This window comes from Salmo salar, chromosome ssa02 (genome assembly GCF_905237065.1).
Source record: "Salmo salar chromosome ssa02, Ssal_v3.1, whole genome shotgun sequence".
Taxonomy (NCBI): Eukaryota; Metazoa; Chordata; class Actinopteri; order Salmoniformes; family Salmonidae; genus Salmo; species Salmo salar.
The window spans coordinates 33,567,496-33,593,994 of record NC_059443.1 but is presented as its reverse complement, the minus strand read 5'-3'; the positions used below and the strand labels follow the sequence as shown (position 1 = coordinate 33,593,994).

Genomic DNA, 26,499 nt, shown 5'->3' with positions numbered 1-26,499 from the left:
TCTCAGTGTCTACTGTATGGAATGTTGGACAGGAGTGTCATAGCTGGCACACTTTTACCAGCAGGTCAAAAGGACACAGAAGGTCAGGCCTGGAGTCAATGTGCATCTGCAGTCTTTAATGATGGGGTAAAAATACTTTTCAATATCTGTCACAAGACTATTCAATTGGTACTGAGTTTGATCACCTGTTAAACCGTTACTTTAAATTGGTATTCAATTCATTATCAGAATGTCAATAGATTTTTTTTGGACTGAATGACTGTAGAATTGACCTTAACCTTCACTGTACTACTTGAACATAGCTCCAAATGTCAACTTGTGAATGGTTTTAGTTATTGGGGTATTCACCACCTGCAGAACTGTGTCAGTCTACTGAAATGCTCACAACAAAATGGACCCTGCGCTAGTCTCCTCATCTCTATTTTAAACCCCGTTCTCTGTATTTATTATATTCTCCTTACTCTGTCAACCCTCTCTTCTCTCTCTCCTGTCTGGGTCTCAGCCCCTGTGTGTATTTGGGGTTAGGGTTAGACTCAGGTATTTCTCACCCTGTCGAGGAGAAGAGGCTGCCTGAGAACCTTATGGATACCTGAGAGAGGGAGAGCAAGGGAAAGGAAGGGGAACCAGTGCTGTGAGTGGGGAGCGAGAATGCTGTAAGGAGCACAGTTCAGGGAGGAAATAAACTGGGCTTTTCTGTCTTTATTTAAAATAAACCTGTGGACTATCCGATACGTTGAGTGAGGGTCTGGTCTCAGTGGATTATACAGAACCAAACAGACAGAACCAGCACCATGGGAGGCCCCAGGGTGAAGGTAAGCAAGCAGAGCAGGGACTACGGTCTAAGCAGGTTTCTGAGATGTTGCTATGCCAGGTTCTGGATGTGAACTCTGTGTTTGGTCCAATAGTGTAGTGTGGTTCTTGGGCCTAGGTTCTCTGGTCCGCAGGTGGTGTATTTAGTGATGCTGGATTGGGGAACCTAATCTAACTATTGGTTGTGTAATGATGCGGTAATGAGGGTTTATTTTTGGTACTGTGTGAGAGTGTATTTGACATGGACTGATTTGTGAGCATAAAGAAACCTAAATATACATTGGTGTTTAAATGAATACTATGTGACCAATTTTCAGGATGATTAGCCTAGTGGGTCACATGCAGCCCCTAACAGTGTTTGAGTTCCCTCTGAATTATGGCTAGTTAGGAGGTAATTACTTTAGTTTGTACGTTTCTCAGGAATGTGCCGATTTGACTTTATTTACCCTACAGAGCACTCCACTGCACACAACAGCAAGTCAACCGACAAAGCTTAAAACCTTACAACTTTGAGAGGTGATTTTGTTGTTTGACAGTTTGGGTAAATGTATGTTTTTTTGTTAACGGTAGATAAATATAAATTAACAATATCAAATTTGCATCATTCAAGAAGTCCAGGATCTCAGTTTACACTGGATACAGATGGAAGCAGTTGCTTTTCTTCTTGTTGCAGCAATTCTTTGTGGATAGTGTATTACTATTCAATGAATAGTGATTATATTGGAGAATTAGTCTAAGTAAGGAAGCTTTTTTCATGACTACTAACTGTTCAAATGGAAGGATTAGGGTTAGTGGAGGTGTGCAGTCTGTATCCCACACTGCACCTCAGTGTCCCAGGGGGCCTGGAGGTCGGTGGGGATCACCGATTTACACCACCAGGCAGACGTATGGCATTGCAAAGCATTCTGGGTACTTGTCCAGGTAATGTATGGAATACTCCAAATCAATTGGTTTATTTCAACAGATAGACTAAATTATCTGTGTTATCATTGAGTACCATTTGTCATGTATACACTGACATTTATTTATTGCTCAGGTGCTCTTATTCATTGTCTTTTAATAATGTATTTAAGTCCATTATAGACTACTGCACAAGTGTTTTATTGATGATGTCCTCTTTGGAGTTTTGAATAAAAAGCTGGAAATGGCATGGATGGAAAGTGGTGGACTCATGGTGGACAGACGGCTGCTTGACATCACAGCAAACAGAGAAAAGGCCTTTTACTGTCTCAGAGGAGTGGGATGAAGAGAGCCTTTAGAGTACAGAGAAAGTGCCCTGGAATGTGATAAGGGCCTGAGAACTGCTGTGGCTCAGCCTGTGGTTTTACCCTAACAAAGAGCTTTTTGAGCTTGTATTTCTCATCTCCATCTTGTTCAAGGCACAGATGAGCTCTTGCCTAAATCTACAGAGCATAATACAACCCTATCACCTGGGTGGCTGATCCCTGCAGAATCTCCTCCCACATGTATCATGTCATGTGACATGCAATAGGCTGCTGTTAATCCAAGGATATGACTTCAGTTTATTGGCCCATTTTCTCTCTGGAAAATAAAAACATGGTACTCTATTTTTGGACATGATTTAGCCATATGGCTCAATACCAGAAATGTAGGCTTCGTGACATGTTCCAGTGTGTCTTTTAACAAATATTTACCCAATTTTCCAGCCAACTACCCAACCACAGACCATCTTTGGTCATCTCCCCTAATAACATATAGCCTTTTCTAGTGATGGTCTGATAGGCCACCTTGCAGCCCAATTTTTTTTTCAACAACCCCAAGCAACAACTCCAGAAATTGTTGCTTCTGTGAATTCATTTTGAAGTAGGATACACACACTTGCTGCTTGTCATACAGTATACAGTTTTATGAAAAAAAAGTTCGCATTTTTCTTATTTAGCAGATTAATCATAGGCCTAGTAGGTAGGCTTAAATGTAGACATTTAGCCTACTCCAACTGTAGCCTAGGCTTACTGCAGGCCTATATGACATATGACTATAGACCTTACAGATGTCATATTATGATTGATATGAAATCTGATGTTTGTCAAGAAATTAGTCAAATATAGACCATATAAATGTTGAATATTATTCATATATGTTACATAGCCTACAAGTGGGCAATTAATACATGTCTGGAATGCCTAGACAAGAAAGCAGGGTCTTGAGTTGAAGGAGTTATGTGCGTAAACACCACCAGAGGGCGATATAGCAGACATTTTAAAAGGGCTATGATAATTGGGTATAAAACGTTCTTAGTGATCCATTAGCCCTCATTAGCCTAGACGTCTACAGTCCCCTAATTTTTCGTCCTCAAAACATGTATTAATTTAACGAGTTAAAAGTGTAACGAAATAAGAGCGCATGCAGGCTATTCATTTTGAGCAGAGAGGTCTTCCATCTCCCAACAAAGGTAGGTCTTCCAGCCATTACCTTTTGTTTATCTTTATAGCGGCGACGAAATAGGCTACAGCCTACATGGTCGTTTTAACCTTGCTTTGTTTTCCCCGCCTTTTCTACAGGTGTCGGTTATCTCGCCGCTGCTCGTGCTCCTATTGTGCATCCTCCCCTCCCACGCGCAGGACGAGTACTCTGGTTACCACTCAGGTGAGCTGCCTGACGTGCACTATTAGCACCATTAGCCTTCGCGCCAATAGCTACTGCAAATTATCCACATTTTTAGAGGTAAGCAAAAACAGTAGGTTATATCTTGATTTTATTTCAGTTGACCTAGATTGTGGTTAAAATGTATAGACTTATATTCTCATGTCACCACAATGAATCATTTTTGATAATTGTGTACAAACATTACATTGGTTTATCTATCTAATAACCGGCTAATTTGTTTTGTAAACAGACTATCATTTTACTGGGGAGGTTTCAGGCTTGTTCAATTATTGTTTCAGGCTTTTTCAATTATTGTTTTGTGTCATATTAGGTGATGAACACACCTATGAGGGCTCCTTGGTCGACAACTATGAGCATTCAGGATACCCACAACCAGGTAATAACTACAACATAGCAAAGTCCCTTCCTCTAGTCAAAAGCCAGAGTTTGGTCCAAGCCTTCAAGAACCCCTTTATGCCTCCTCCAAATGGCTTATATGCATCAACAAACCAAAGCATTTTTCATGAATAATGTGAATTGCTGGTGGGAACAATGTCTGTCCCCACCGCAACACAAAAATACTTAAATACTTGGAACATTTCATTGAAATACTGTAGAATTCCATTAATTCCTATGGAGGACTGCTCCTACTGGGGAGTGCCAATATGGCTGACCTGTGGCTTCAAAGCCTCTCAATGGCCAATACATAGCATCAGCAATCCAGGGTTTGTATACATCATTGGATGGAAATCGACAGGTGTGGTCAGATTATAAAGTATTTTAATACCCACCTGGATCCAAAATATACACTGAGTGTACAAAACATTATGAACACCTTCCTAATATTGAGTGTGCACCCCCTTTTGCCCTCAGAACAGCCTCAATTCTTAAGGTCATGGACTCTACAAGCGGTCGAAAGTGTTCCACAGGGATGCTGGCCCATGTTGACTCTAATGCTTCCCACGGTTGTGTCAAGTTGGCTGGATGTCCTTTGGGTCGTGGACCATTCTTAATACACACGGGAAACTGTGGAGTGTGAAAAACCCAGCAGCGTTGTAGTTCCTGGCACAAACCAGTGCGCCTGGCACCTACTACTATACCCCGTTCAAAGACACAGGAATCTTTTGTCTTGCTCATTCACCCTCTGAGTGGCACACATACACAATCCATGTCTCAATTGTCTCAAGGCTTAAAAATCCTTCTTTAACCTGTCTCCTCCCCTTCGTCCACACTGATTGAAGTGGATTTAACAAGTGACATCAATAAGGGTCATAGCTTTCACCTGGTCAGTCTGTCATGGAAAGAGCAGGTATTCTTAGTGTTTTGTACACTCCGTATAAGTACACTAGGTGTACAGTCAGACACTAACTACTACTACAGTACAAACTCTATGGTATGATGCTACCTTTGACATGAACTAACCTGTAGAATGCAAACATTTCCCTCTCACTTGCCTCACTTAAACCCCTCCACCGCTCGACATTCCTCGCTGGCAGAGGAATACCCACCGGAGCACACTCACAGCTATGAGGAGCAGCAACCCTCATCTGGATATGACCCCTATGCACCAGCCCCCACCAGCGTGAGCATGATCACAGAGGACTCGTACCCCTACACCACCACCACACAGGTGAGGGGAAGTCAAGGGGTAAAGTATGTTATGTGTAATGTTTAGTAATGGCATGTCATGTAACATTGTGTTCTGTCATGTAATGTGATATCATGTTATAACTGCAGGTGCCATACGAGCAGGAGCCCTACTACGAAGAGTCGCTCCAGGCCCCTGGTGGTGGGGAGGCTTCTCTGGGGGAGGAGGGGCCAACAGACTGTAACTGTGAGCCAGGAGAGCCAGGGTTCGCTGGGTTTGCCGGGCCCAAGGTAGGACGAAGACTCTAACCTAACGCTCAACGCCATGCAAATGGAATTTAGAACCTTATAAATAGCAAACATCCATGCACTTTGCTGATTAACTTCTATGGGCTAGCGTCCCACCCTAGTCAACAGCCAGTGGAATCGCGTGGCGCGAAATACAAATACCTCAAAAATGCTATAACTTCAACTTCTCAAACATATGACTATTTTACACCATTTTAAAGACAAGGCTCTCGTTAATCTAACCACATTGTCCAATTTCAAAAAGGCTTTACAGCGAAAGCAAAACATTAGATTTTGTCAGGAGAGTTCCCTGCCAAAAATAATCACACAGCCATTTTCAAAGCAAGCATATATGTCACAAAAACCAAAACCACAGCTAAATGCAGCACTAACCTTTGATGATCTTCATCAGATGACACTCCTAGGACATTATGTTATACAATACATGCATGTTTTGTTCAATCAAGTTCATATTTATATTAAAAAACTGCTTTTTACATTAGCATGTGATGTTCAGAACTAGCATACCCACCGAAAACTTCCGGTGAATTTACTAAATTACTCATGATAAACATGACAAAATACATAACAATTATTTTAAGAATTATAGATACAGAACTCCTTTATGCAATCGCTATGTCAGATTTTAAAATAGCTTTTCGGCGAAAGCACATTTTGCAATATTCTGAGTACATAGCTCGGCCATCACAGGCTAGCTAATTTGACACCCACCAAGTTTGGGGCTCACTAAACTCAGAATTACTATTAGAAAAATTGGATTACCTTTGCTGTTCTTCGTCAGAATGCACTCCCAGGACTTCTACTTCAACAACAAATGTTGTTTTGGTTCCAAATAATCCATAGTTATATCCAAATACCTCTGTTTTGTTCGTACGTTCAGGTCACTATCCGAAGGGTAACGCGCGAGCGCATTTCATGACCATTTTTTTTTAAATATTACATTACCGTACTTAGAAGCATGTCAAACGCTGTTTAAATCAATTTTTATGCTATTTTTCTCGTAAAATAGCGATAATATTCCAACCGGGCAACGTTGTATTCATTCAAAGGCTAAAAGAAAAAAATTGAGAAGTCTCGTGACCGCACATCTCAGACTCACTGTCCCCAGGCTGACCACTTACAAACTCTGCTGCTGTACTTTGCCCAGAGACAGCAGACACCCCATTCCACTTTCTGGCGGCTTTAGAGAGCCAATGGAAGCCTTAGAAAGTGTCATGTTACAGCACAGATGCTGTATTTTCGATAGAGATGCAACAGAAGGACAACAAATTGTCAAACAGGGCACTTCCTGTATGGAATCTTCTCAGGTTTTGGCCTGCCATATGAGTTCTGTTATGCTCACAGACACCATTCAAACAGTTTTAGAAACTTTAGAGTGTTTTCTATCCAAATATAGTAATTATATGCATATTCTCGTTTCTGGGCAAGAGTAGTAACCAGTTTAAATCGGGTACGTTTTTTATCCGGCCGTGAAAATACTGCCCCCTAGCCCCAATATGTTAATACTGATTAAATTGCATTTGTATAGCATTCACTGGGTCCTTAAGTGATTTGCATTGTATGGCGGAAACTCACCCCATCCACCACCATCCTGTGGTATCCTTCTGTTTTCTGGACTAAACAAAATATCAGTCTGTCTGTGTGTCTCTGTCTGTCTGTCTGTCTGTCTATCTGTCTGTCCATCTAGGGAGCCAGAGGACTGCAAGGTAAAGATGGCTTCCCTGGGGCTCAGGGACGGGAGGTGAGTGTTAATTGCTGTATAATCACTATATCAAATTCATAGTGCATGCCAAATTACACCCTCCATTGTGCTTAATCAATGAATCACTGCTCATATCCCTATTGGAGGAATGTTGTTGATATTGTTCCTGTGTGTTGTGTTCAGGGGTACAAAGGATTCAAAGGAGTTCTAGGAAGAGGAGGAGACACAGGGCCTGAGGTGAGGAAGTGAAAAAGTAAAATAAAAGACCTCACCCAAATCAGCCTTAGACACTATCCAACTCCCTAAGCGAGGGCTTGAACCCAGGTTGCCCAACCCCATGGCAAACACGCTTGCCACAACCTCAAAAGAGAAACAGTATTTCCCTGGGAGGAATGTTTGTAACTACAAAGTCTGGCATCAACATTACACTTGAACTTGACTCAACAGCTGTATTGACTTTTGCCATCTCTACAGGGTGAATCCGGGCCTGATGGGGAGGACGGTGCCTCTGGTTTCTCTGGAGCCCAGGTAAGTAAGAGGCCTCCAGAGGATATCACAGATGTAATGTATCTCTCTTTCATTGTTTTGCTCTGATCTGTTTCTATGCTCTGGTCTAAATTCTGCGACATTGCACAAGCAATGTAACTTTTTCTATATTGATTATGGCCAGTAGATGGTGATCTCTTTATTATTCAGAACTGGAGAGTGGCACTGTTGTGTAGTTGAGGTGAGAGGCTGAGCTTCAACAACTATGATCACCCTTTCTCTTTATCATTCTCTCTCTTGGTCTGTACTTTATTCCATTCTTTTGCACCTTGTCTCTCATTCTTTCTCTCTCCTACAGGGCTTGCCTGGTCTTCCTGGCGATCCAGGTGAGACTGGGGTGCTAGGACTGAAGGTAAAGACCCTTCCTCAAAACCAGACCGGCATCATACAAAATATGTATCACATAAAACAAAATCACCCTCTACCTAAAAAGCCATTATAACCCCATATCAAAAACAGTGTGGCCCTTCACAAAATCTTATTCGAATGTTCACTAATAACAGCCCAAGCCGCCATAATGTTTGACTAAAGTTTAAACCTACAAGAAACAGCATGACATCACATAAAACCCCTGTTATACCACCGAGAACCAATATGACATCACAGGGAACCAGTATGACATCAAGGAATTCCAAAATGACATCACAGAGTGCCAGTGTGACATTACAGAGAACCAGTATTGCCACGGTCAAGACAACTTGGAACTCAGAAACTCTTAAAAACTTGTTGTAGAATGATGAGGTCCGAGTTTTCCACTTGGAAAATATCAGAATTGACCAACAGGAAGCGCTACGCAAAAAACATAGGTACATTTTAACTCCGAGTTTCCAAGATTCTGAGTTGTCTTGAAAGCACCATAAGACACCACAGATCACTAGTATGACATAACAGAGAACCAGTCTGACACCACACAATTCAGTTTGAATCCCCATAGATGCAGTATTGAGGTCAATCGAACCTGACCAAAACAATGGATTTGCCATGGAAACGAGTGGGGGAAAGGGCCATGGGGGAAAGATCCTGAAACTTTTCACTGCCCGTAGCAAAAATATCCTACATTTAACCTATTGTTTATATGTGTATTTCACACTATGGTGAGGTAAAAATTGGAGTATAATGGTTTTATGGATGTCAACCCCAACACATGTTCATGTCATCGTCACCAATCAACTGTATTACAGTTAAAAATGACTTTGACTACCACCACCGATTTCAGTATGCTAGCTATGCTAACCAGCTTAAACGAACGGAAGTTAGCATTTAGCAGTCACTTCTAAACCTGAAAAGGGACAACTTGTAAATGTTATACAGAGAAAACAGACAAATATATCCAAATCGCATCTAAGTAACCACATTGACCCTGTTATGAATATCCACTTTGTTGGATCAGAGTTGATGAATGTGTGCCAATATGGTCATTTGGAATGGCTTGCATTTCATTGACTTCTTTACCGTATCCATCAGGTAAAACCTGCAAAAAGGTATGACATTATAGACCCCCACTGTACCACAGAGATATCACAGAGTACCAGCATGACATCCTAGAATACCACTATACCATCACAAATATCAGCTAATTACACCAAAAAAATCTTAATTGACAATTTGAAACTGTCTCTATGCCTGAGTGTGTTCCTTATCCTCAACAGGGTGACATCGGTATGGAGGGGCCACGCGGAGGAGTCGGGGTAATGGGTGAGACTGTGAGTATTGACACAATGCAGCTGTTATGTTTTGTAGGTAACCATATGTGGTTTGATATCAGAGATTTTATTTCAATTAATCTCAAATAAACAAGTAAACAATCCATAGGTTATTATTGTGTAATTACCATTGTACCATGGATTTTCTAAGGAAATCCACTACCTGGTCATTTCTGTAGCGTAAAATAAAGTGCTTCCTCAAATGAGTGTAAGGAAATTTGATACAAAATCCCCAGCATGTTTCTGTCTGGCCCTACTCATGTGTTTAGTTCTTTGTCTTTTTCTAGGGTCCATTTGGTGAGGCAGGGCCTGGTGGTCCTGATGGAACTGGAGGTATCAAGGTAAACATGGTGGCCACCACAACTCAACACTATCCAATCACAATTGTTGCCACCACTCAGAGTTGCTACCACAACTCAGCACACACTGTCTTCTCAACATGCTCAAATCAATTCTTCACTTCGCTCCTTACACAGCTTTCACTAGAAGCAATACAAGACTTTATGATGTGAAAGCCTCAAACAGGCTATGTGATGTGATCATTTCCATTTAACAAATAAACAACATACAAGTTATTGTTATTTGTTCTGGCCATGTTGAGACATTTTTTTCCCCCAACCTTTCTTCTCAGGGATCAACTGGAGCAGAAGGGAAACAGGGTCCTGAGGGAACAGAAGGGGAAAAGGTAGCGCCATTCAACCTCACTTTGTGACCATGGTTAAACCGTGGTTGAATAACTATTTATTTTTTTATCTTATGACTTCAACTTCCATTTCCCCTGTCTAAAATGTCTTCCATCTCATCCTTTCTCTTCCACAGGGTCAGATTGGAGCACCTGGATTCTCAGGAGACCATGGGGAGATGGGCTATAATGTAAGATGGATGTCTGTGTATCTGTCACACCATTCATCTCACTGGAATCGGTGGCCAGTAATAAACGGGTCCTGAACATCTCTAAAACTAAGAGCATTGTATTTGATACAAATCATTCCTTAAATGCTAGACCTCAGCTGAAACTGGTAATTTTCTATTTATTTTACTAGGCAAGTCAGTTAAGAACAAATTTTAATTTTCAATGACGGCCTAGGAACAGTGGGTTAACTGCCTGTTCAGGGGCAGAACGACAGATTTGTACCTTGTCAGCTCAGGGTATTGTAATGATTTTGTTTAGAGAAGTAGCGGAGTCAGGCGCAGGACACAAGGATGAGTGCAAACAAACGTGTTTACTCAAAAAACCACAATCAAAACTCTCCCACAGCAAAATAACAGGGTTGGGAGAAACACCTCCAACAACCACAAAACAGGGAACAATCACGGACAAGACAAACAGGAAAGCCAGAGGGTTAAATAATGAACATAATCAGGGAATCATAAACAGGTGTGTACAATTAAGACAAAACCAAACAAACAGGGAAACATAGATCGGTGATGACTAGTAAGCCGGTGACGTCGACCGCCGAACGAACAAGGAGAGGGGCCGACTTCGGCGGAAGTCGTGACAGGGATTTGAACTTGCAACCTTTCGGTTACTAGTCCAACCCACTAACCACTAGGCTACCCTGCCGAATGCTGTGGATGTTGAACAAGTTGAGGATACTAAATTACTTGGTGTTACCTTAGATTGTAAACTGTCATGGTCAAAACATATAGATTCAATGGTTGCAAAGATGGGTAGAGGTCTAGCCGTAATAAAGAGATGCTCTGCTTTTTTGACACCACACTCCAAAAAGCAAGTTCTGCAGGCTCTAGTTTTGTCTAATCTTGATTATTGTCCAGTAGTGTGGTCCAGTAGTAGTGTGGTCCTGCAAGGAAAGACCTAGTTAAGCTGCAGCTGGCCCAGAACAGAGTGGCACTTTTTGCTCTTAATTGTAATCAGAGGGATGATATAAATACTCTGCATGCCAGTCTCTCTTGGCTAAGAGTTGAGGAGAGACTGACTGCATCCCTTCTTCTTTTTATAAGAAACATTAATGTGTTGAAAATCCCAAATTGTTTGCATAGTCAACTTACACACAGCTCAAACACACACACACTTATCCCACCAGACATGCCACCAGGGGTCTTTTCATAGTTCTCAAATCCAGAACAAATTCAAGAAAACGTACAGTATTATATAGAGGCCTTATTGCATGGAACTTCCTTCCATCTCATATTGCTCTAATAAACAGCAAACCTGGTTTCCAAAAATAGATAAAGCAACACCTCGCGGCACAATGCCTCTCCCCTATTTGACCTAGATAGTTTGTGTGTATGCATTGATATGTAGGCAACGTGTGCCTTTTTAAAAATGTATGTAGTTCTGTCTTTGAGCTTTTCTTGTCTAATGATGTTCTGTATTATGTCATTATGTTTCATGTTTTGTGTGGACCCCAGGAAGAGCAGCTGCTGCTTTGCAATAGCTAATGGGGATCCTAATAAAAATACCAAATACAAACAATACCATTTGGACCTCTTGTTTGTCCTTCTCTACAAAGACTATGTTATTCCCTACATGGAGGGAGACCATTAATCCTACTAACATGCTTTTTCTTTCTGTGTTTTATAGGGGTATCCTGGAGAGCCAGGAGGCAGAGGAGAGACCGGTCACAAGGTATGTTTAGGGGGAGAGGAGTAGTGTTGTTTTCACAGAAAGTACTGTGGTTGCTTTCAAAAGTTATTGGCCCTTACTCTTCACAGAAACTACTCTGTTTCCCCCCCAAAAAATGGTGTGTTTATGGGTGTTTTCCCTAAACTGCATACTGTTCTTTTCACTGAAGGTTTTGCTATTGTTGATTTCGTGAGTCATGTGGCTGTTAAACACTTTTGGCCATAACTATAGCATGTCCTCTATGTGGGAGATTGATACTGTAGTAGCAATGTCTCCCTTGCTCTCTTCTCTTCCAATGTCAGTTTTTTTTGTATCTCTCTCTTTCCTCTCTCTCAGGGTGACCAAGGCCCAGGGGGCATGCCAGGCAGTGACGGGGAGCCTGGAGAGGATGTGAGTATCAGTATGATAACCACAAAATTAGTAATAAATAGATAAGGAATCTGTTGATGGGATTTCTCCTAACAAACTACATTTACTGTTTATTTTCCAGGGTCCTCTTGGAGTTCCTGGGGTGATCGGCTTTCCTGGAGAGTTTGGACAAAAGGTAAAGTGAAGGAGAATTGCATGCTGGGTATCAGGATGACATCATCACAATGGCTGAGATGTATAATCCAAACATTTCTAGTTGACCTGTTCTGGTGTTATGACATGGATGTATTTTGTTATATTGTACAGTACATTTATTCAAATCAAATGTTATTTGGCACATGCGCCGAATACAACAGGTGTAGACCTTACCGTGAAATGCTTACTTACAAGCCCTTAACGAACAATGCGGTTTTAAGAAAATAAGAGTTAAGAAAATATTTACTAAATAAACTAAAAGTGGACATGTACTTTTAATACTTAAATGAATACTTTGTGAATAATGGCCAGTCTTCCCTCTTAGGGCGCGAGAGGGGATCGTGGTGTGAGGGGACCTCTTGGGAGAGTAGGAGCTGGGGTAAGACAGGCTTTATAAACTGGGTGGTTCGAGCACTGAATGCTGATTGTTTGACAGCCGTGGTATATGAGACCGTATACCATGGGTATGACAAAACATTTATTTTTACTTCTCTAATTATGTTGGAAACCAGTTTATAATAGCAATAAGGCACCTCTGGATTTTGTGGTATATTGCCAATATACTACGGTTAAGGGCTGTGTCCAGGCACTCAGCGTTGCGTTGTGCTTATGAACAGTCCTTGGCGTGGTATATTGGCCGTATACCACACCTCCTCGGGCCTTACTGTTTAATTATAACCACTACATGAGGTGCTCTAATCTCAATCACATGTGCACAGTAGACTACAGATCACAGTACATAAACTGTCACTTCCACATTCCTCAGTAAATTCCCCTCAGTGTTGTTGTTAATTAGATGTGAATTCCATGTTACTTGAGGGTTTTGTGTGGGTGGACAGACAGCTATGTGATATTGTTGACAGTCAAAACAAGGAAGTTAACAGATATGTTGGTAAAGTCCCTGAAAACAACAGATCTGTTGGTAAAGTCCCTGAAAAGGTTTCAGTGTCAGGTAAAAACAAAAATGGTCATGCTGGTTTTAGTTAAAAACCCCAGCATAACTGTCAGAGATGTTATGACAAGAGTACCATGTATCTTGTTATATGTTTAGACAATTAAGGATGATCTGTCATTGGAAATTCAACAAAATTCCTGTTTTTGAACAAAGGTTCTCATTCTAAAGTGTGTGTGTACAGTATTTGCAGCAGTTTACCTATATGTATTTCATATTATAGGGGCCTCAAGGAGAGAGAGGAGATGCAGGAGTTCCAGGGAAACCAGGACCTAAAGGCCTGCAGGCTCAGCCTGTGTGTATATGTCATTACTCAAACATTGTCATTACCACTACAATTATCATCACTTTTGATGATTATGTAATTGTTGATTTAATGCTTTGTTTCTAGGGAGCCAAAGGGGAGCCAGGTCCCGATGGTGGGAAGGTAACCTTTTATTTACGTTCCCCATCAGACTGCTAAATTACCAATCCGTTTCTCACAGTTAATCAAACACACACACACACCAGTAAGTAAAAGTGGATATGTATTGGTGATCTGCTGTTTACGTTTGGGTCTTTCCTTTGTGACTGATAAGCTGTAAAAAGCAGTCCTATCATTGCCATGGGATCTTACTGAGTCATCTCACATGCTGATTGCTCCTTCCTCAGGGTGGGGTTGGAAGAACCGGAGTGAAGGGAGGGAAAGGAGACAAGGTAATCATGTGACAATGCCGAGGCGACGTCACTCACGTCTCTACTTCCTGTTTCCATTGATGTAGTGGGACTGATTTTCTTCTTACTAAAAATGCTTCTGTTCCTCTTTCCAAACAGGGAAGTTTTGGAGCACATGGTGACAAAGGACAGGTTTGTATACTTCATTCTGTGAATGTATGAGTTTTTTTCACCCTAACTCATTCTATGTCACATAGAAACCACAATACTGGCACCATAGGTTGTTCCTAGATGACAGCAGACACAACAGCACATACTGTACAGTGTTGAGTTCCTGTTACATTATAAAATCCTAATAGAACTGTTTTAATTAGGTAGAAGTATTGAGAAGTAAATTATTTGATTAGGTAGAAGTATTGAGATAATTGAGTTTAAATCATGGCTTTCTGCATTCAGTGACTGAACAGTGTCCCCCCTCTCTCTGTCTCCCTCCTTCCCCTCATCTCTGAATGGCAGCAAGGGGAGAGAGGTACCATTGGCCCTGATGGCATTGTTGGACAAAATGGACCCCCCGGCATCCCAGGCTCCAGAGGAGAGCCAGGTCCAGGCGGTGACCTGGGCGTCAAAGGTGGCTCTGGACCTAAAGGAGTGCCAGGTGCCCCTGTGCGTATCAGGGTCTCCCCCTTATTTTACATTGACCCATATCTAGCAATAACTTTTACTGACTGATTGATTGATTGATTGATTGTTTACTTGCTTGGTTGATTGATTGCCTGTTTTTTAACCTCAGGGCCCTGGGCTGACAGATGAGCAGGTATTGCAGCTGTGTAAAGGAGTGGTGACAGCCCAGATCTCCCAGTATGCAGCTTCCATCCGGGCCAAGTGTTCCCAAGGCTGCCCCATCAACAACCGCACACTCATTGGGCCGCCCGGAACCAGGGGACCAACTGGAGAATCAGGCAAACCCGTGAGTCACACATCCCCCAAACCAACCCCTATCTACTAAGGAAAGCCTTTATTCCAAACGATGATACGTTCTGTTGACCTCTCTCTCTCTCAGGGTAAAGCGGGCAAAGCTGGAGTCAAAGGAGCCAGGGGCATCCAAGGGGACACAGGAGTGGATGGTCAGAAGGGGGCAGAGGGGGAAAGAGGTATGTACTCCAATTGTCTTAGTTCAACCAAACTTGATAACTGGTAAACAAAACTCTGATCACAAAGGCTCATTTCAAGTGAAAATTAGTGGAGCACCTTTGTAGTGTCATAGCTTCAGAGTTCACTCACAGGCTCTTTGTTTTACTCCACAGGTACAAAAGGTCCGAAAGGAAAGGGGGGTGAGCCTGGTAAAGGTCTGCCAGGACACGATGGGCAGCAAGGCCTCAGAGGTACACAATTGTTTACACTGGTGTGAAACTCTTAGGTCTACCTCAAAATTGCTTGTCTTAGAATTGTTGGAAAGTATTTGTAACTCACTTCCAGATTCACTTCAAAAGGGATTGTGTGGTTCTTATTCAACATTTATGTTAGCAGGAAGTCTTCTTTTTCAAGAGAACTGTTAAGACGCCAATTGTTTTATTTTTTTCCCTACAGGGCTGCCAGGCCACCCAGCAGAGCCAAATAACGGTATGGCAGGTCCCAGAGGGCCCCGTGGTTTCACAGGCGCTTTAGGCCAGCCTGGCATGGCGGGCAACGCAGGAGTGCCTGGCTTCTGTGAGGCACGGGACTGCAGCATTCACGCGCCTGTGATGCGCAAGGAGCAGGGCCTAGTGAAAGGACCCCGTGATCTAAGCCCCAAGATCTAACCCCAACAAGGAGCTTCAGAAGGGGTGAAGGAATGGTCCACGATGAGGGGTCATGTTGGACGGTCGCTCCATGGCAATGTTGGGGTTAATTCCATTCACATCTCAGCCAAACCAGGAATTGAAGTTGACATTGAGTTTTCAACTGGGAAATGACCAATGTGTACAGCGTTGATCTTTTTGAATTGAATGGTTAATTCAATTCCTGTAATGACTGCTATTGAAATGGAATTAATCCGAGCATTGTTCAATGTGGCTCACCAGTGTTGGAAGGGTTTGGTGGGACATGCTGGACTCTGCACAGGGAGATGAAGGCTCCCAATGAACTCTAATGTTTAGGCATAATTGATCACTTTTTTTTCTAGGTCAAACAATCCTTATGAATTTTTTATGCTAAAACAAAAAATTCAATTGTCTTCCTCCAAGCAAACCATAAGTAAAGGGGCTTGAGAAACTGGCTAAAAGAAATTGTCAGAAAATGAAAGTTGCATGTGTCTCTGGCTACCAGTCAGGTTTTGTTTTTGATATGATCAACAATGCTGCGCATACATTGAAAATAAAAATTGATGTAAATAATTTTGTAAAGTATCGCAAGTACATGTACTGTGTGTTCTGAAATATCACTGTTTTAGATAAATTCTGTCTTACTTTTCTTAAGATGAGTCCTCACTTTTTTTGTTGCCACAGTTTGAGCGTCTTTCTGAGAATGTGGTCTCTTTCAGACATCTCATGTTATTCGGGTTAATGGAAAAACCTTTTTATTTGACCATTTACAGATGTTCACAGACAATATAACATTGATCAATATAAAATAAAAACATACTATTTGATATTATTTCATATTAAAAATAATACATTGACATTTGTTATACAGTGTGTATTGCATTTGGAATTTATATAGTTAGATAATCTGCCAATGATTTGTAGGACAGCACAAAATGTCTGTCGATTAAATGAATTAGCTATATTCATTGGATGGAGGTTTTGATTTATTAAATAGATTCTCATGTACATTATTTATTTTGCATGAATAATAACTTTCACATGAACAGGATGTTCAACTCCTATCACCTTTTAACTGATATTTTCGTCATTGTCAATCTTCATTGAGAATCATCCCAACACATTACAAGGCGGAAACATAGCCCTGTAAACTCAACTATATTACACGTGTTCTTAACATTTGTACTTTTGTGTACATATGTTGGCAATCAGAACCCTGATAGAAAAGCGTCACAATGTTTGGAGACAATTTATTTTTAATGCATCACCACCACATCACAGGACAGATTAGAAAATGAGCAGAACATGAACATGGGTGATAGTCTCATCAAAAGCATGCAAAACATGGCGTACAACTATGCTACGAAAGTACACACGAAATTAACGGACAAGAAAATAAACGATTGAGTCACTTGTTTAACACTGCTCGTGTTCAAAAGGGCTCCTCTTAATGTGTGTAAAATGATGGTTGTCAGTTCATATAAAAGTGTTTGGTTGTATGGACTGGGGGCAGGTAATAAGTATTATTAATACCAAGTGTTAAACACTATTTTACAGTACATCTCTCTGAAATCTACCTGGTGAAATCTATCCACTTCATTGAGTCACTTGTCTCTAAGCTTATTGTCTGATCTAGGGGTCAGTAGGTGTAGCTATATTTGTACCAATACAAAATGGTCCAAGGAAAAGTGGATATTATTTTAAAAACAGACACTACTTAAAATATATATTCTTAAAATCTTGCAAAATAAATTCCTTAATTTGATGGGACATAAAAACAGATACAATTTGACATTGGTCCCAGGCATATTGAAGTACTGCCATTTGTGCCAAGAAATTGTACATAGGAGAGATGATTGGCTTGTAATGGACCATTTCACAGCTTGTTTTTCTAGCTAATTGTACATTCATACTTTGGTAATTTGTGCTTTTTAGAATGAATAGGTAATAAGTAGCTTCATAAATATATGTAATAAATAACACTGTCTACATGGCACAACATGTTGAGGCAGTGGTCAGCAGCAACACATTTCCTGTTTCATTTTGTGTTCATTAAAAAAACACTATGGCTTTCTTTCTTCCTCTCCTAGGTGAAACTACATGATGTAAACTTCACCCATCCTACATGTAAACTTAGTTAGCAGAGTATTGAGACAAAAGGTAAAAAACTGCATAGAAGACAGCAATGAGACTAAAACACAATTAGATTGGTGGCGGAAGCCATATTCTTCCTTTAAAAAGCAATAAAGGTCCTGAGTAGATAGATGTCCATAATACTATTGACTGAAGTTTGATGTTAGTTTGTGTAGTGTGTCCCACCCACTGCAAATGCCCAACTGTTCTTCATTGGCAGGATAAAGGATGTCATCTGGGTTCTTTAGGGACCAACAATCTAGGACCAACAATGGGAGAGGGCCCTCAGACCACATCTACAGGAGAAATTGTATGATCATAGAGACCGAAAGAATCAGGAATGCCCCAAGTCCTAAAATATAAACAGAAGAAGACAGTTGTTAAATAATAAGTTATTTTGTGTATTTCAAAATCTCTCATTGTAGCATCAAAACTTACTTTAATAGAGCTCTGATAACTGCATATTATCTATACTGTAATACGCTAAGGATTCTAAGCTGCAGGAGGGTCTCCTACAATTGTGGGCCAACTTTCTTCATTTTAAGCTCAAAAGATGTGAGTTGTTGTCCCACATGATATTGTCCACTTTATATTCTGCTGTGTTTTGTATTTTTGTTTATTATCCCGGTTTTTGTGTTTGGAACTACTTGAGTCCGGTCTTGAGGCCAGTTTGCTTCAGCAGTTAAATAATCCTGCAGCAACAGGAAATGTGAATTATTATGTGGATTATAATTAATGGATATTTTTGTAAGGGATGATAAATTCTTCGTTAGGGCCAATCAAGTCTGGAAATTACAAAATTTAGAAAACTTTTTAAACCTTGAATACACAAGTTTGCATTTCCTGAGGTGCAGGTAAATTCTCAGCAACAAAGGAGTGATCAAATTAAGATCCTACATCTGTATTGAGTGTCTCGGTCTTGACTCGATGTTAGATACATTTTTAATTGGTCTTGATTCTGTCTCCGGACAGTGAGGACTCATAATTTCTTGAATTGGACCAGCGGAGTGAAAAACTCATAATTATCAGCTCCGTTTCACCAGGCCAAATATCCACACTCATTTCATGACACATTAATATCTTATTGCCTATTGAAACCAAGGCTTCCTACTTTACTAATAACATTACTGTCCTTTACTTTCCCAGAAAATTATCCTCAAATATTGTCACGCTCGTCAGAATTGATTCGCTGGTAGGGAAGAGTACTATTACTATTACTATTAAGGGGAAACTGGGGGAAATTCGTGCCGTCAGCATGATTTTTTTTATTATCACCATTCTGAATGTCTAAAGAATACATATCTGACATATCAACACAGCAATACTGGACAATTTGAACTCTTATTATGGTGGAGATTTGACACAATTAATGGTCTTGAATTAGTCACGCATTTTTCAGGTCTTGACTTGGTCTCGGACCCCTAACCCCCTTTCTGGTCTCGGTCTTGACTTGATCTAGCCCCACCTCTGGTCTTGGTCTTGACTCGGACTCAACTTGCTCCGGTCTGGTTTTGAATTAGTCTCGCTTTAGGTGGTATCAAACACAACACTGGTTTGGAATGGCACGGTTACTATTGCATCATGTCGATGCCATTATGACGTAATTTTGCTGCCAAGGCAAAGCCTAGGCCTATAAACGCGCGGGTCCAGCTACTCAGTGGGTATAACAATAAGAGGCCACTAAGAGGATGCCCAAGAGAAGATGACAGTGATGAGGAAGGAGGTGAGTCATACGGTGCGGTGCGTACAGTGCGACAGGCTGCCACCTCGGCCATGTCCAAACAGAGAGTCTCACGGCTACGGACTGGACATTCCAAATTCCCATGGCAATTATGCGTCACAATATTAACGCAACATGCAGCCAGCAATCTGCGGTATCCAAGGTACAGTATCCTATCAACTGCAAGTGCGCTGCTGCGCTTATAGTCTATGGAAGGCCCGTGCGTAAATCTTCAACAGCATATCTCATGACCAGTTGTCCTGTTTTCCCCAATTCTTAAACCAAGCCTCAAATCCTTTGAAATAATAAGGTCAAATAAAGCAAGGCACAAAATGTTACATCACAAAATTCATTTTCTATTGTAGGCTACTGTTTAAACAGATATATAACATGGTACTAGCGGGCAAATAGCACATCTCGCTGACTATTGTATCGGTCCAGAGAGCAAGTGCCTACAAACAAACACGGTAGCCCCTAACAAGTTTTTTTAAATGCGCCGGATTTGAGAAGGTTGATAGGCCTATACAGTGCTTTCGGAAAATATTCAGACCCCTTGAGTTTTTCCATATTTAGTTATGTTACAGCCTTATTCTAAAATCATTTAAATATAGATATTTTTTCAGCAATCTTCACACAATACCCCATAATGACAAAGCGAAAACAGTTTTTATTTTTTATTTTAGCAAATTTATTACAAAATAAAAACAGAAATACCTTAATTACATAGGTATTGAGACCCTTTGCTATGAGACTCGAAATTGAGCTCGGGTGTTTCCTGTTTCCATTGATCATCCTTGAGATGTCTCTACAACTTGATTGGAGTCCACCTGTAGTAAATTCAATTGATTGGACATGATTTGGAAAGGCACACAGCTGTCTATTTAAGGTCTCACAGTTGACAGTGCATGTTAGAGAAAAAAACCAAGCGATGAGGTTGAAGGAATTTTCTGTAGAGCTCTGAGACAGGATTGTGTTGAGGCACAGATCTGAGGAAAGATACAAAAAAATGTTTGCAGCATTGAAGGTCCCCAAGAACACAGTGGCCTCCATCATTCTTAAACGGAAGATGTTTGGAACCGGCAAGACTCTTCCTAGAGCTGGCCTCCTGGCCAAACTGAGCAATTGGGGGAGAAGGCTCTTGGTCAGGGAGGTGACCAAGAACCCGATGGTCACTCTGACAGAGTTCCTCTGTGGAGATGGGAGAACCTTCCAGAAGGACAACCGTCTCTGCAGCACTCCACCAATCAGGCATTTGTGGTAAAAGGCACATGACAGCCTGCTTGGAGATTGCCAAAAGGCACCTAAAGACTCAGAGACCTTGAGAAACAAGATTCTCTGGTCCGATGAAACCAAGATTGAACTCTTTGGCCTGAATGCCAAGCGTCAAGTCTGGTGGAAACCTGGCACCATCCCTACGGTGAAGCATGGTGGTGGCAGCATCAAGCTGTGAGTATGCTTTCAGCACAGGGACTGGGAGTGTCACGCCCTGATCTGTTTCACCTGTCCTTGTGCTTGTCTCCACCCCTCTCCAGATGTCGCCCATTTTCCCTATAATCCCCTGTGTATTTATACCTGTGTTCTCTGTCTGATTGTTGCCAGTTTGTCTTGTTCGTTCAAACTAACCAGCGTTTTTCCTGTCAGCTCCTATCGGTTCCCAGCCTCTCTTTCCTCGTCCTCCTGGTTTTTGACATTTTCCTGTTCTGACCCTGTACTCGCCCGCCTGACCTCTCTCTGCCTGATCCTGAGCCTGCCTGCCATCCTGTACCTTTGGATTACTGAACTCTGCCTGTCCCTGACCCGGAGTCCGCCTGCCGTCCTGTACCTTTCTTTGCCTTACCCTGGATTTTCGACCCCTGCCTGCCTTGACCTGTCTTTGCCTGCCCCTGTTGCCACAATAAACATTGTTACTTCAACAGTCTGTTTCTGGGTCTTAACTTGATTCCTCATAGAAAGACTAATCAGGATCAAGGGAAAGATGAACGGAGCAAAGTACTGAGAGATGCTCAGTGAAAACCTGCTCCAGAGAGCTCAGGACCTCAGACTGGGCCGAAGGTTCACCTTCAAACAGGACAATGACCCAAAGCACACAGCCAAGACAACGTAGGAGTGGCGTCAGGACAAGTCTCTGAATGTCCTTGAGCGGCCCAGCCAGACCACGAACTTGAACCCGATCGAACATCTCTGGAGAGACCTGAAAATACCTGTGCAGCAACGCTCCCCATACAACTTGACAGAGCTTGAGAGGATCTGCAGAGAAGAATGGGTGAAACTCCCCAAATACAGGTGCCAAGAAGACTCGATGCTCTAATCGCTGCCAAAGGTGCTTAAACAAAGTACTGAGTAAAGGGTTTGAATACTTATGTAAATGTTATATTTCCGTTTTTTTTATAAATAAATTAGCAAACATTTCTAAACCTGTTTTTGCTTTGTCATTATGGGGTATTGTGTGTAGATTGATGAGGGAAATTAAAACTTTTTTTTTTAATAAGGTAGTAACGTAACAGAACGTTGAAAAAGTCAAGGGGTCTGAATACTTTCCGAAGGCATTGTACATAGGCTATTTGCTTTGTAGGAGGGGGGGAATTGCATTAAATCAAAATATTAATTTGCGATGATTTACCGGTAGTAATGTATATTTTCATAACAGTGCCACTTATTTGTGCAATCAAAATGTAATCTATTATTTTTTTAAACATACTTTACCATAGAATTGCTTGTTTGCAGCGTTAGTGGTTGTCATAGAGACAGTTGGTCTGGTTATCACTAATGGAGCAAAAAGAGCAATATGATGACAACAATGCTTTATATGAATATCAATGGTTTGTTGTGTTATACACCAATAACATCAGGAGCAACCGTACCTGAGAAGTGCAGCCTGGTCTCTTCATATACCCCATCCTGTGAAAGAGAAAGAAACAGGTTGGCACTTGGCAGGCAGTAACAGAGGAGAGGAAGGTGAATTGTATAAGTTGACCTACTTTGGTGGTGCAACCAGTAGTTAATATGACATCGGGACATTCACGGAGGATGACTTTGCCAGAGAACACGTGCTTGCATGGAAAACTGCATTGACCTTTGCCATTTTTGTAGTAGGCAATGGGCTGCAGTAAGAAAATAATATTTCACGTCATGTCTCAATTGTTTTTGTTGGGGGTATTTTATTAGGATCCCCATTAGCTGTTGCAAAAGCAGCAGCTACTCTTCCTGGGGTCCACACAAAACATGAAACATAATACAGAATGACATAATACAGAACATCATTAGACAAGAACAGCTCAAGGACAGAACTACATACATTTATAAAAAGGCACATGTAGCCTACATATCAATGCATACACACAAACTATCTAGGTCAATTGACATGGCTCCTGACCCTCTGCATACTATTGATGATACCATCAATGGTGATATGTAAATAATAGTGCTAATAAAAATGTCTGACTTCACAATGTATCTACTTGTCATGACCACATAGATAGTAGATTACCTTATTGCCAGTGGTCCAGCTCTGATCACAATGGGGATCCATTGCTCCAAATGGTGCTTCAAGTGTGTTTGTACCCTCTTGACATGTGTAGGGAATGTTCTTCTCCACTACAAGGGCTGCGGACAATAAGACTGAAAAGCGAATAAAGAAAAGGATTTGAATGGGATTGGGAATCCACCAGTGGAGGCTGGTGGGAGGAGCTATAGGACAGGCTCATTGGAACGGCTGGAATGGAATTAATGGAACGGAGTCAAACGTGTGGTTTCCATATGTTTGATACCATTCCATTCCAGCCATTACAATGAGCCTGTCCTCCTATAGCACATCCAACCAGCCTCCACTGGAATCCACCTAGCACTAAGAAAGGATGATGTCGACCTAAATCCACTGTATTATGCTACATCCTAGGCAGTGTCAGCTTAATGGAGGTAGTCACTATTGTATATTTGTATTTATTCCGGATCCCCATTAGCGGCTGCCAAGGCAGCAGCTACTCTTCCTAGGGTCCAATCACAATTACATACAACAAAACAATACATAACCCAACACATTAATACACACTACTCTACCATAACATATCTACTATACAAAATCAATAATTCAGAAAAATAACAATATTAAAATGTGTGTAGAGTGCCTGTGTTAGCGAAGTCCACACTGTTCCATAAAGTGCAGTTGTATCTGTTTTTACATGATATGGAATAGAGTTCCATGTAGTCATGACTCAATTTATTTTACTAGGCAAGTCAGTTAAGAACAAATTCTTATTTTCAATCATGGCCTAGGAACAGTGGGTTAACTACCTTGTTCAGGGGCAGAACGACAGATTTGTACCTTGTCAGCTTGGGGATTCGATCTCGCGACCTTTCAGCTACTAGTCCAATGCTCTAACTAGGCTACGCTGCCGCCCCTCTATGTAGTACTATGTGCTTCCCGTAGTCTGTTCTGGTCTTGGGGACTGTGAGGAGACATCTGGTGTGGTATGTCTTGTGGGGTATGCATGGGTGTCTGAGCTGTGCGCTAGTCGCTTAAACAGACAGCTCGGTGATTTCAACATGTACCTCTCACAAAAGCAAGCATTGATGCAGTCAATCTCGCCTGGAGAGATTGACATGCATGGCTCTCCGTGTACATCTAAGGGCCTGCCGTGCTGCTCTGTTCTGGGCCAATTGTCAAGAAAGTGGAGCACTCGTGTTTGCTCCCCCATGCGAAGCCATAAGTTCAGAGGGCTAAAATAGTCTTGTGGTCACGCCCTGACCTGAGAGAGAGGATTTGTTTCTCTATGTGGTTAGGTCAGGGTGTGGGGTGGGCATTCTATGTTTTTGTATTTCTTTGTGTTGGGACGATTATGGTTCCTAACCAGAGGCAGCTGTCTATCGTTGTCTCTGATTAGGAACCATACTTAGGCAGCCTGTTTTTCCTTTGGGTTTTGTGGGTAGTTGCTATCTGTTTAGTTGTAAGTACCTGACAGAACTGTCGGCTGTCATTTTTGTTTAATTTGTAAAGTGTTCATTTTTGCATTAAACTACAAGATGAACATATTCCACGTTGCATCTTGGTCTACTCATTTGGACGGCTGTGACACTTGTGAAAACAACCTAGGCTCAAATCCCATTGGTTACATCAGTACATAGGCCTATACTTATTGAAATGACAGGTGGTCCTTGTAAACAACAGGGTGTGAAGACTTTTCTGAAAAAAAACGAATCAGTCTTGACAAACCATCAATATCATTACACCGGGCAGGAACTTGTGGTGAGCACAAGACATGTACGGGGAGGGTTAGGGGGAAGGTGTTGTGAGAGATGATTGGTTGGTGGATTAAGCCGACTAAATCAATGCCTATGCGTCTGGAATTTCTCGCAATCTTTCTGTATTGGCTAATGAAGGCCAAGTTTGATGCCTTGGTCCACTAGACTCTTCGCGCATTTGGGCGGAAGTGTCTGGAAATTAGATTAGATACATTACCATGCAAACTGCATATCCTAAATTAGGTATGACTAGGCTGCTGTTGATATCCCCATTCAGCATGCGTGAACTATTCTCATGATGCATCTCACATGTGAGATGTAACCTAATCTGTCACAGCCCAATTACCTGAACGATCACACTGTCACACACTAAGAAAACAGGGTTCCTCAAGGGTTCTTTGGATTGGGTGATGTTTGTACCCATGTTTTGTGCTGCTGCCATGTTGTGTTGCTACCATGCTGTGTTGTCAGGTGTTGCTGCCATGCTGTGTAGTTGTATTAGGTCTCTCTTTATGCAGTGTTGTGGTGTCTCTTGTCATGATGTGAGTTTTGTCCTTTCTTTACAATGTTTAACCCCATCCACCGTCCCCGAAGGAGGCCTTTTGCCTAGAAATAACCTTTTGAAGAACAATACAGCTTTTTTTCTGGTGAGCCATTTTATATTGTTAAATTTCCATTGGTTTTATTGGTGTGTTCCAGAGGTAGCACCCCTGATATAAACCAATTAACACAACAATAAAACCTATGGAAATTTAACAATTGAAAATGGCTAACCAGAAAAAAACCTGTATTGTTCTTCAGAAGGTTATTTTTAGATTGAGAAAGGTTTTATAAAAAGGTCCACAAAGGTTCTATAAAGAACCTTTAAAATAAATTCTATACAGCACCAAAAAGGGTTGTAGCGATAGTGGAACCCCTTTTGAGGCCATTGTCACAGCTGTGACTTTAAGCATATTTAATATAACAAGTGATTTCATTGGCTAACTGACTAGTAATGTGATTATAGCTTCACGTGTTTAAACCCCCCCTTATTTTTTGTGTTTCTTGGCAGCTGTCCACAGGAAGGGAATGTTGTCTGGAGGCATGGTGGAGATAAGTGGGCAGAGAGCTTATGGTTTTGTTTGGTGAGAGCACATGGCTAATAAAGTTTGAGCTTCAACCAAGAACTGGAGAAAATGGACGCCTGCCTCCTGGGCTGCACCACTTCATGAGCCCCTTTTGTTTTCTTTGGTTTGTTGGTGTTTCTTCTGATTTAAAAAAAATAAGCTATCCTGGTTTAAAAGTGAAACGTAAGAGGAAACGTTTGGAAACTGAAACTTGATAACTGACAAGTTAAAACTAATTGAAAACCATTCCTTACAAAACCAATGTTTAAAAAATGGCATTTGTTGTCTGCCTCTGCTTTCTCTGTCTGCCTGCTCAAACCAGATCTAGAACCTGTCACTTTCCACCTCATGACACTACTATAAAACCTTTTTTTAAATAGTTATTTATAGAACAAGGGCAGCAGGCAACCTAGTGGTTAAGAGCATTGGGACACTAACTGAAAAGGTCGCTGGTTTGAATCCCAGAGCAGACTAGGTGAAAA

The 26,499-nt window shown here is 41.4% G+C and overlaps 1 protein-coding gene across 1 annotated transcript; it reads left to right on the top strand.

The window, feature by feature from the left end:
• The first annotated feature begins 545 nt into the window (after nt 1-545).
• Nucleotides 546-16,474, top strand: LOC106581283 (collagen alpha-1(I) chain). Its single transcript, XM_014163249.2, has 26 exons — nt 546-812; nt 3,333-3,417; nt 3,749-3,814; nt 4,914-5,047; nt 5,155-5,295; nt 7,001-7,054; nt 7,199-7,252; nt 7,490-7,543; nt 7,860-7,913; nt 9,211-9,264; nt 9,552-9,605; nt 9,896-9,949; nt 10,084-10,137; nt 11,810-11,854; nt 12,188-12,241; nt 12,342-12,395; nt 12,741-12,794; nt 13,591-13,662; nt 13,759-13,794; nt 14,019-14,063; nt 14,181-14,213; nt 14,538-14,684; nt 14,812-14,988; nt 15,082-15,172; nt 15,326-15,403; nt 15,609-16,474. The coding sequence occupies exons 1-26, from the start codon at nt 792-794 to the stop codon at nt 15,818-15,820; spliced, it is 1,977 nt and encodes a 658-aa protein (XP_014018724.2). The 5' UTR covers nt 546-791; the 3' UTR covers nt 15,821-16,474.
• The last annotated feature ends 10,025 nt before the right edge of the window (nt 16,475-26,499 follow it).